The sequence below is a fragment of the Chiloscyllium punctatum genome, chromosome 20, assembly GCF_047496795.1.
Source record: "Chiloscyllium punctatum isolate Juve2018m chromosome 20, sChiPun1.3, whole genome shotgun sequence".
NCBI lineage: Eukaryota > Metazoa > Chordata > Chondrichthyes > Orectolobiformes > Hemiscylliidae > Chiloscyllium > Chiloscyllium punctatum.
The window spans coordinates 48,694,407-48,706,753 of record NC_092758.1 but is presented as its reverse complement, the minus strand read 5'-3'; the positions used below and the strand labels follow the sequence as shown (position 1 = coordinate 48,706,753).

The 12,347-nt window shown below is 40.0% G+C and overlaps 1 protein-coding gene across 4 annotated transcripts in view; it reads right to left on the bottom strand.

The window, feature by feature from the left end:
- LOC140492110 (glutamate receptor ionotropic, delta-2-like) overlaps nucleotides 1–12,347 on the bottom strand; it is a 546,695-nt gene that overhangs the window by 175,238 nt on the left and 359,110 nt on the right. For all 4 annotated transcript variants that reach the window (XM_072590871.1, XM_072590873.1, XM_072590872.1 and 1 more), the window contains exons 7-8: nucleotides 7,691–7,852; nucleotides 187–306 (exon numbers count right to left, since the gene is read on the bottom strand). In XM_072590871.1, the coding sequence (XP_072446972.1) occupies nucleotides 187–306; nucleotides 7,691–7,852 (282 nt within the window). The remainder of the gene's footprint in view (nucleotides 1–186; nucleotides 307–7,690; nucleotides 7,853–12,347) is intronic.

Below are 12,347 nucleotides of genomic sequence, written 5' to 3'. Positions count from 1 at the left end.
ATTGGAAACTACTGCTTCAGTTTATTTTAGCTTTATTTAATAACCATTAAGCAACTGTGCAGCTGATGGAAGGGACTTAATGAAAACAAAGAGCTGTAGCAATCAAAATTCGGGGAGAAAGACAATAATAAAACAAACATGGTAAAAACATCCCGTATTAATTCCAGAGCACAAAATAATGCTTACACGTTGAATCCCTCTATCCTTTTCCTCACTGTAACTGGTACCAAGAATTTCAAACAGAACATTGGTATTTGTCCCATCATCCCTAAAATTGAGCATTCCAGTTAATCCACTCACTTTCCCCTATAAATAAAAGCAAAAATACACTTAAGATTTGACATTTTAAGCCCACAAAACAACAAATGTAAATAATAAGGGAAAAGTAACAACAAAATAACATATTCATTCTTAGATTTTTATTAGAATTCAATTCATTGAGGAATTAACAGATATCTCCTTACATTGTTCATTATAAGTCAATTCAGCTGTCAATTGTTAAGAGATTGTTTTGCTAAATTGGGCAGAATTTCATGCTCACTCATTTATATTGCCTGCAAAATTCAAGCATTCAATAATCCATAAAAGCATGTTTTCGTCATCTATAAATTTAAATTTTCTCCAATTTCTTTTTGTTTGAAATTGAGTATATGCAGCAGGAAGCGTTGGTGGGCAGTAATCTTATATTTAACAATTCAGGATAGAGAGTGCGAGAGGAACAGTCATACTCAGATAATCTGGACTTGACAGTACTGGGACAGGGGTTCTGGGTTAACAACATTGTGAAAAAGAAATTAAGGGTTTGATAAAAATGTGAATAGAGACGCTCAGATGTTTCTTAATGTCAAATGGAGAAAATGACATTGCCCACTCAATGGTTTACATTGTGTTTCCTTTATGTGAAGTTGAATTTATCGGTAGAGACAAGTTGGTGTGGATGGGGATGTTAGCTGGTGGAAGTTAAGTTTAATAAATAAATAAATAAATAAATAAATAAACAAGTGTTGAATCAAAAGCTAATCTCAGAAATCTCCTGTCCTTATCATGTCTGGCTTACAGAATGTAGTTGCCACTTAACAGCCCTCTGAAATGATCTAGCAAGCCATTCAGTTTCATGCCTGTTAGGAATAGACAATAAATGCTGGCCTGGTCAACAATGCCTTCATCCCATAAAAGAATAAAGAAAAGTTAATATTGATTAGCAAGAAATTTCTTTAGTCGTCCTTGAGCCTTTGAAATTCAGACTCTACACTGAGAATGTAAATTACGCAAAGTGAATAATGGAACTTTCTTGAATGTAGGCTGATTGGTATGTATCTGTGGATTCAATTATGTCAGGTCATTGCACAATAGACCTGTGAAATAATTTGTATTGTAATCTCCCAATGTCAGTGTGGAGTTTTCCGCAGTGTTGATTGGACTGGGATTACATTAGATTTGTCTTCATATAATGCCTGGGCTGCTCCTGTCAAATTTTCTGAACCGATCTGCTCAATTTAGTGGCTCTTAATTGTAATCTGGATGCAATACTAAGTCATTATTAGCTGAGAACTATGTAAGGTGAAAACAAGGTACATGTAGATCAAACAGATAGGAAGCTAGGGAACTAATCAGTGTTGTTTCACAAATTACCAGATCTATTAAATGCAACTCAGTATGCTGTCATGATGGAATTTGAACTTTGGACTTCGAGGTTGAAAATCAAGTCCATAAGTGCTACACTACCATTTTCTCAATAAGAGAACTTTATTTCTCAGTTAACATAGTGCATTTTTAAGATCAAAAGCAATATAAAAATCAGAGGACCAGTATCACACCAGTGAATACCCATGAGCACAAAAGAACATTTGATGACTCACTGTCAAATAGTAGGATGAACTTACTTGCTGCTCGTGCATAATTTGTAAAATTTTGGTTTATGTTTGGACCATTTTGGCCACAAATAAGTTCCTACATTTAAATGGCTTCTGACCCTTTGGGTATCTCTCAACAAATACAGAATTGAACTGCACAAAATTGCTAGGAGATTATAGAGGTAATATTGGTGGTCTTTCAAGAATCACTGGCGTGAAAGAGGGTCCCAGAGGACTGGAAAATGGCTAAAGTAACACTCCTGTTGAGGGAGGGATAGAAGCAGAAGACAGAAAATTGAAACCTAACCCCAGTTTTTGGTAAGATTTTAGAGTCTGTTATTAAGGATGAGATTGAAGAGGATTTGGAAGGGTACGGTAAAATAGGGCTCAGTCAGCATGACTTCACCCAAAGAAGATTTTGCCTTCGAATTGTGTTAGAATTCCTTGAGGAGGTAACAAGTAAGCTAGACAAAGGACAGTCAGTTACCATGATCTACTGAGATTTCTAGAAGACTTCTGACAAGGTGCCCCACTGGAAGCTACTAAATAAGACAAGAGTCCACAATATTAGGGACATAGTATCGGCATGAAAAGAGGATTAGAGTCAAGAGTGTGGTGCTGGAAAAGCACAGCAGGTCAAGTAGTATCCGAGGAGCAGGAGAATCAACGTTGATTCTCCTGCTCCTCAGATACTGCCTGACCTGCTGTGCTTTTCCAGCACCACACTCTTGATTCTGATCTCCAGCATTTGCAGTCCTCACTTTCTCCTAATGGATAGAGGATTGGCTGATTGGCAGGAGTGGGGATAAAGGAGTACTTTTTGGGTTAGCAGCTAGTGATTAGCAGAGTTGTGCTTGGTTCAGTGATGGGACCACAACTATTATATAATAACAATCTGGACAAAAGAGCTGAGGGCATTGTCACTAAGTTTTTAAATGACACAAAGATAGGTAGTGGGGGTTGCAAGTAGTTTTGGGGAGGCAGGGAGGCTGCAGAAGGACTTGGATAAGCTAGGAAAGTGGGCAAAGAAATAGCAGATGGAATACAATATGGAAAATACAATATGAGATTATGCTCTTTGGTGGGAATAATAAAGATGAATATAGCATCGACTATTTCCTAAAGGGGATAGGCTTCAGAAATCTGAAGCACGAAGGGATTTAGGAGTACTAGTTCAGGATCTCTTAAGGTAAACATGCAGATTCAGTTGGCAGTTAGGAAGGCAAATGCAATGCTTGTATTCATTTTCAGAGGTTTAGAATACAAGATCAGAGATGTATTGCTGAGGCTGTGGTCAGACTGCTTTTGGAATATAATGAGCAGTTTTGGGCCTTGGTTCTCAGGAAGGATGTGCTGGCCTTGGAGGGGTTCAGAGGACGTTCACAAGAATGATCCTACAGTCAAAAGGTTTATCATTGCCAGGGGTGGTTGAGGACTCAGCATATCTAGTCAATGGATTTTAGAAGGATGAGGGAGGAATCTCATTGAAATTTACAGAATAGATTAGATTACTTACAGTGTGGAAACAGGCCCTTTGGCCCAACAAGTCCACACCGACCCTCCGAAGAGCAACCCACCCAGACCCATTCTCCTAACACTAGGGGCAATTTAGTATGGCCAATTCACTTAACTTGCACGTTTTTGAACTGTGGGAGGAAACCGGAGCAAACCCACACAGACACGGGGAGAATGTGCAAACTCCACACAGACAGTTGCCTGAGGGGAGAATTGAACCTGGGTCTCTGGTGCTGTGAGGCAGCAGTGCTAACCACTGTGCCACGAAGATAGAGAGGGCATTGTGAAGACGTTTCAACTGATAGGAGAGCTGAGAACCTGAGGGCACGGCCTTAGAATGAAGGGATGACCCTTTAGAACTGGGATAAGGAGGAATTTCTTCAGCCAGAGGGTGGTGAATCTGTGGAATTCATTGCTCAACAGGCTTTGGAAACCAAATCATTGAATGTATTTAAAATAGAGATAAATAGCATCTTGATTAGTATGGGGATCAAAGAGAGAAGACAGGAGAATAGGGTTGAGAAGCATATCAGCCAAGATCAAAAGTGGGAGCAGACTGAATGGGCTGAATGGCCTACTTCTACTCTATATCTTATGGCCTTGTACAAGAAGTAGCAACCTCTTCCACATTGAATAAAATTAGGTCTTATGTAGCATTTTATTATCCTTGAAATAAGAAGTATAAATTGGATTGTTTGCAAGTTTTTTGCCTTTTGTTATGTTATTCAAAAATATTGCCATAGCATTCATAAAGAAAGCTCATTAACATTGCAGCTGTGTTGGTCTGAAATGAATAAAATGCCTGGATTCACATTACGGTTTATCACCTCTGTTAATTATATTTACCTATTCTGAATGACCTTGCAAGCATTTTTTTTTGTGATTGGGGTTAGGATTTTGGGTTTTGGATTAGAATTCTGACATCTTAGACTATAGAATTAGGAATAGGCCCTTCAGCCCATTGAACATTCCCTCTACAGGGTTATGGACGTGAAGTGTCTGGCTGATCAGACTCTCACTTCCATAACCCTGTGCCTTACTGGTAATCAGAAATTTTTGATTTTTCCTTTAAATATGCTCAAAAGCTGAGCTTCCACTGTCCTCTATGGTACAGCCAAGGTTAAATGAGGTTGCTGATTCAGCACTGTGTGGGGACGCAGACACCAGTATTGATTTTCCCTGTCTCACAGTCCAAAGGAGGCCCACCTGGTTGAGAGAAGAGTGGACTGGAGTGAGGGAGAAAGAGAGATCTCACCATCTGCCTCCTTACTCACCCTGGATGGAACTGAAAACCATTCCATATTCTATTTATATTTAATAGATTTATCATTCATATTGTGGTGAAGTCTGAATCTCTAGAAAAGCAGAATCAGCTTTAGCACAAAAATGATTCCAAAACCATCCTAAACTGAATAGCTCAACTGGGAGTAGCACATTCATGGACCAATAAAGCAATCTGCAGCTTTTTTTTGATTCTTTCTTGGGATGTGAACATTACTGGCAAGGCCAGAATTTGCTGTCATCTTTAATTGCCTTTGAGAATCCGAGAGTTGATTTGTTGTTCGATTACAGGGAATTGAGCAATCTCTATTGCAGTACTAGAAAGAGTATTTATTCTGTTTTATTAACAATGTATTGGTTAGATATGTTACCGTTACCTCCTGACATATTGCACCGCTGCTAGGATATCTTGTTGAATTTTAATAGCTGTTTCCTTGTATTTTTTGAGAGATGATTTGTTAGTCCATTGGAAACCTGCATTCTTAGTAGGCCTGAAATAGTATTATTGAGGTTTCCCTGTCCAGAAAGTTTTAATTGATATTTCATTGAAACTGTATTTGAAAGGAGAAGTTCTGATTCTTGCTTTGCCAAAGCACTCATTATCAAATAATCTTTTTAACACTAATGATTTAATGTCAAGTATCATCTGAGGCATGGTGACCCTCAGGTTAAATCATTGCTAGTTGTCTTTCTCGAATGAAAGAGCAGCGATAGGCTCCAGCAGGACTATGTCTAGATTAGAGTGGTGCTGGAAAAGCACAGCAGGTCAGGCAGCATCCGAGGAGTAGGAAAATCGATGTTTTCGGCAAAGGTCCTTAATCAGGAATGAAGGCAGGGAGCCTCCGGTGTGGAGAGATAAATGGGAAAGGGGTGGGGCTACGGAGAAGGTAGCAAAGAGTACAATAGGTGGATGGAGGCTGGGATGAAGGTGATAGGTCAGAGAGGAGGGTGGAGTGGATAGGTGGGAAAGAAGATTGGCAGGTAGGTCATGAGGATGGTACTGAGCTGGAAGGGTGGAACTGGGGGTAAGGTGGAGGGAGGGGAAATGAGGAAACTGGTGAAGTCCACATTGATGCCCAGGGGTTGAAGTGTTCCAAGGTGGAAGATGAGATGTTCTTCCTCCAGGCGTCGGGTGGTGAGAAGTGGTGGTGGAGGAGGCCCAGGACCTGCATGTCCTCTGCAGAGTGGGAGGGGGAGTTGAACTGTTGGGCCGCGGGGCGGTGGGGTTGATTGGTGCGGGTGTCCCAGAGATGTTCCCTGAAGTGGTCTGCTAGGAGTAGTTGCCTAGTCTTTCCAAAGTAAAGGAGACCACATCGGGAGCAACGGATGCAATAAATGACATTGGTGGATGTGCAGATGAAACTTTGCTGGATGTGGAAGGCTCCTTTGGGGCCTTGGATGGAGGTGAGGGGGGAGGTGTGGGCCCAGGTTTTCCAATTCCTGCAGTGGCAAGGGAAGGTGCCAGGACGGGAGGGTGGGTTATTGGGGCGTATGGACTTGACCAGGTAGTCACAGAGGGAATGGTCTTTGCGGAGAGCAGAAAGGAGTGGGGAGGGAAATATATCCCTGCTGGTGGGGTCCGTTTGGAGGTGGCGGAAATGTCAGTGGATGATGTGGTTTATGCGAAGGTTGGTAGGGTGGAAGGTGAAGATCAGGGGGGTTCTGTCCTTGTTATGGATGGAGAGGTGGGGTTCAAGGGCGGAGGTGAAGGACGTGGATGAGATGCGTTGGAGGGCATCTTCAACCACATGGGAAGGGAAATTGCGGTCTTTAAAGAAGGAGGCCATCTGGTGTGTTCTGTGGTGGAACTGGTCCTCCTGGGAGCAGATACGGGAAAGGTGGAGGATTTGGGAATACTGGATAGTATTTTTGCAGGAGGGAGGGTGGGAAGAAGTGTAACTCAAGTAGCTGTGGGAGTCCGTGGGTTTGTAAAAAATTTCAGTGTCAAGTTGGTCATTTTTAATGGAGATGGAGAGGTCCAGGAAGGGGAGGGAGGTGTCACAGATGGTCCAGGTGAATTTAAGGTCCAGGTGGAATATGATGGTGAAGTTGATGAACTGCTCAACCTCCTCGTGCGAGCACAAGATGGCACTGATGCAGTCATCTATGTAGCGGAGGAAGAGGTGGGGAGTGGTGCCAGTGTAACTATGGAAGATGGACTATGACTACTTCACATTACTTCATTGTTAGATTCTTTCCCCATTTGCATATATAAGTTGAACAGGAAGAGCAAAAGAAGAGAAAATAACCTGAAATTATGGCCCTAGTTTTAAAGGGGATAGTTGAGTATGGTGAACATGAGCCCCAAAATATGCATCAAACTGGGATGGTCTGAGTTGATTGTTGGATAGATCTTGTTAATATGTATTGAATGGTGGAGAGAGGCAATGGGAGGCTGCAGCCACTGATTCAGGGATTCTGAGGTGACCTCTGGATGCAACTGAGTAGAGGAAGGCCACACCCAAGGTTTCTTGGTAAGGTCTATGAGGGTGTATCAGCTGTTTAAGCAATTTACTGCAAATGAAAACTAAAACACAACAAAGAAAGAACACATTGGAATTTGTCAAAACGCCTTCTACAACTTCAGCAGGAGACCAACAAAGCACTTGAAGAAACAACAAAAACTACCATTTGCTGTTGTTCCCAGATACTATGTCAATCTTAGGAAAACATGAGAGTGAAATATTTGGAGAATCCCAAGAGAATTTCAGCTTAAGTTTTTCAAGACTTGGGCAAACTGTTCCCTTTACATATTTAGAAACAGAGGGAATTACTGAGGGTATAAATAGGACTTGATTTCAGTTAGCTTAGCTTTACTATGAAGTCTTTGAGAGCAAATTTCAGCAACCAGTGGTCATTTTCAAGGATGCCTGAAAATGGTCAACCAGCTATTAGATTGGGCAATTCATCAGGTGACTGACTAAATGTTTTGGGCAGAAATGTATGCATGTCTGAGGTGTGACTCATAACTCCTACTATTACATGGTTCTTATACTTGTGCAGTGTAGTACAACTGAATTCTCCAATAAAACATCCAGTACCTTTTTAATTGCATCAAAAGTTGACTTCCCACCTTGCCAAGGCTTGGAATTTTTTCTTACACATGTCAGGCTAGCCATGCTGTGCCATTTTCGATCTTCAAGCTTCTTGTGGAAGGCATCAGCCAGCAGCAAAACACTGTCATATACATAGAGATTGGAGATCTGCATAGATTAGACGCAAGAGCAGGTTTCAGCAAAACAAGTTAATACTGAATTGATTAATTCCCTGACAAAAGGAATTGTAGATTAATACAATGCTTCAGCCAAAGACAAGCATATCATTTCTATAATGAGTTCTTCCACCTGCATCTATTGAATTTGAGAATAAGAATTTACCAGTCCCCTGATAGCACTTTAATAACAAGTTGAAGGTCTCTGAGGAATCCATATTTTGTGATTTAATTATATCCTTTAATTTCATCAGAGAATTCAATAGAATATCCTAATTGAAACACTTAAAATACATTAAATGAATTTTACAACTTGTTTTATTAATTACTATTTTAAGCAATTTCATGGTAAAAGTATAACCATATCTGATTTTTGATCAAGATAGCATTTGTATTACAACTAACTTATGGAAATGTCAACAACTATAAATTACATAATTATTAACAAGGCACAGTGCCCTTATCTCTGAACTTTACAATTCTAAGATACCAAAGGTACAGGTTGTTCCACTGTTACGCCCATTTCAATAATGTAAATTTGCTGTAATGTGATAGATGAATTTGGGACACTGTTTCTAAAGCATGAATTTTTAGATTAGATTCTCTACAGGATGGAAACATGCCTCTGGCGCAACAAGTCCACACCAACGCACTGAAGAGAGACCCCCCTCCCCTCAGATCCATTCCCCTACCCTACCTTTACCCCAACTAATGCACCTTACACTATGGGCAATTTAACACGGCCAATTCACCTAATGTGCACATCTTTGGATTGTGGGAGGAAACCCTCACAGACAGTTACCCGAGGCTGGAATTGAAAGCTGGCCCCTGGCACTGTGAGCTAGCGTGTCTGCACATTTTAAAATGTATGTTGGCTGTAATGTGATTACATCACCATCACTTTAAGCGCTGTTTCGAAGGTGCGAGTTTTCCATAATGTGGGAATGCACAAGGATGCAACCATTGTGTTATAGAAGAACTACCTGTAGAGATTTCTAAAATGAAAGTGAGTTATTCAACCAGTAATAATTTAAATGCCAGAAGCTAAACAAATAAAATGTCACGATCCCGCACCAAATATGTCAAAACAGAAGTTCTGTTTACCACATGACATTGCTATGATCTTGAACCAATCTACTGGTTATGTGTGGCAGACTATCAATGGTATTTTCACTGCTATGTAGAAGAGGACTGATGTTGCTGTAGAAAATTCTGGCATTCTTATAATGGGACTGTATTTTAATCTTTTGCAGTTATAAACTGTACTAGGACACCCTAATCCCTCCAGTACAGAGCTCTATAATCTCTCATCACTTAGATTCTATTCTCCGTTTTTTTTATTCTCCCAGCCAACATGGAAAATTGATATTTTCCCTCATTGTACTCCTTTTGACAGCTCTTTAAGCACTCACTTAAAACAATGAGATTTATATGATTGTTATTTTTTGGTCTGTAGCTTTGAATTTAGAATAAATTTAGGGGATCAAGTGATTGCTCTGAGAGACCAGAAATTAAAAAATCATAGAATCCTACAGTGTGGAAACAGGTCACTTGACCCAATAAGTCCACACCAATTCTCTGAAGAGGTCCTACCCAGACCAATCTCCCCACCCCATAACCCTGCATTTCCCATTGCTCATCCACCTAGCCTACATATCTCTGGATACCATGGGCAAATTAGCATGGCCAATCCACCTAACCTGCCCATCTTTGGACAGTGGGAGGAAAGTGGAGTACCCAAAGGAAATCTACTCAGAAATGGGGAGAATGTGCAAACTCCACAAAGGCAGTCATCCAGAGCTGGAATTAAACTCAGGTCCCTTGAGCTGAGAGGCAGCGGTGCTGATCACTGAGCAACCATGCACCCCAACATTTGTAATGTCTGTGAATCTACTAAAGTATCAGAAGGGTGCTGTAGATTTTGGATTGTGTTATAAACTGTCGAAATGGAGGTCAGTTAGCTCAATTGGATGGTTTGCAACGCAAAGTGAAACCAAGTGCATGAGCCAATTCTCACACTGGCTGAGATTACCATGGATGACTCTACTTTCCAACTTCTCCACTCACCTGAGGTGTGGTGACCCTTGGGGTAAACCACCCCCAGTGTCTCCCTCTCTAAAGAAAGAGCAGCCCTATGATCTGATAGGACTATGGTGACTACCTTATTATAATAAACTGTCTAGTTACTTTAAATATTAAATGGAGTTGTGCTTCAAAGATAGCTGCTTCGCAGTTCTATCTGAATGCAGGATTAATATGTTTCATCTGGCCATAAGGAAGAGAAAGGAGGAGACAATTTCTGTGATCAGTCATAGACTTCCCTACAGAACAATGAATATCACAGAGAGACTGTTGTGATTCTAACTGACACTATTACTGGGCAAGCAAGAAACTGAAATCTGGCTTGACTGACAATAGTTTACTTTTGCTGTAGTTTTAACAAGGTGGTCTCTCACTGAAACAGAGGCATACAATGCGTAGATTTTGATTTAACAATAAAACAGAAGTTTATTAAGCAAAATAAATTAAAGTACAATAGAATAAAATAATTCTATCGCATAACACAAATTCAAACAGTTTAAACACACAGTAAGGGTTTAATCTCATTGATCCCACAACAGGCCTTTAAAAGTTGTTAAAAATATCCTTGGAACAGTATCCAATAGCTACCTTTTTGCAGTAGTCTTATCAGAATCTCTTTAACACCATGAAAGATTTATGTAATTGTCACTTTAACTCCAAGACAGGGACATTGATGGTTTATTCCTGGAACTATCATCTGCCTGAGTAAACAATCTCAGGTTCAGGTCTTATTCAGGATTTTATCCCAACATTTCTGGTTGGGGCTTACACTAACACTTTACTCTAAGGTAAACTACTTTTATTATAATCTCTCCACCTCAAGCAAATCAGATGCCTGAGACTGCTTGATATGGAAGACTGAGTGGGCATCTGGCAATTTCAGCTTGCTACTTGCTCTAAAGGACCTCCATGTCAGACACTAACAACTCAGGACATGCTCTGTGGCTCATAGTCACACACAACCCACATCCATAAACACTGTGTCTGAGTCTAAGAACCTGCATGGCCCACCTCCAATACTTCTGCATTTTGACGTTGACCTCTTGCAAGCCGGTTAAACTATCTGGAGGAGAGCGATTGAGGAACAAGTCCTAACAAGTCAAAAGGAACATCTGAGTGAATCCTGTGGACAGGGACTATTGAACTGTCTTCCTGACATGAAATAATTACTGTTGGAAAGAATTAGTCTTTGTTTTCCCTCCAGTTGTGTGAACTGTTAAGTATTTTCAGCATTTTCAGTTCATTTTCTGGGAACTAATATCTGCAATATTTAACTGCTATAAGAGAAATGCTTGTATTTTCAAGCTATAATGTGTGTAGATCTACTGAAATTTATTTCAAACTGGGGGTACATTTTGCAATGACAGGATGGAATAAATTCTGAAAAATGACAAACAAAAGGTGTAAACTTAAATTACTGCAGCTGGGATTTTTGTTATTTTGATTGCAGGTATTAAAGTGTCTTCAAACATTCATTTCATTCTTGGTTAATTAAATTTGTTGCAGCTTAAAATAGAGCAATATAACTGTTTCTAGGATGAACCAAAATCTACAACTCTCAAATCCTAATGGTGTTAATACAAGAAAATGTATACTTTATAATGCAAGGTAAACAATGCTTTTGGTATTTGTTAGAATATTGTCAAATTATTAGAACAATAAAGCCTGTGGTTTACATTTCTTTTTGGCCTCTTACTACTGGCTTCATCTTCCATGAAGCTGTATGGGGAGAGCAAAATTATGTAATGTTACATAACTTCTTGTCATGATGTATATAGTATCTCTTTTTAAACAGTTCATTATTAATTCATTTTTTACAGTGATGATCATATTACTACATATGTATATATATATCGGATTGAGCTAACACAGCCCAAATATATGGGGTTGGAACTTCAATCATTCAACCACATAATTTTTTAGGTTTCTGAATGCAGATATCAAGGAATGTGGGATAGCATGGGGAAGTGGCATTGAGGTAGATTATCAGACATGTTCTAATGAAGGGTAGAATAATCGGAGGAATGGCTACTCCCTTCCTATGATTTCATTGTCTCCTGTGTTCCAGCAGACATAAAGAAGGCAAGATTTACATGCTTTTGGAAAGGTAAGGACTGATTAGGGATAGTTAACCTGGCTTTCTGCAGAGGAAATTGAGTTTTTTGAAGAAGTGACAAAAAGGTTTGATGAGGGCAGAGTGATAGACCATTCAGCTGATTATTCCACTCTTCACTAGATCATGGCTGATTATCTATATGGTCTTCAGACAAGATTCCATGCGGTAGACTGATTAGATAAGTCAGGTCACTTGGGATCCAGGGGAATGCTAGCTATCTAGATACAAGATTGGCTTAAAGGTACAAGACAGAGGTTGGTGGTGAAAAGTTGTTGTTCAGATTGGAGAT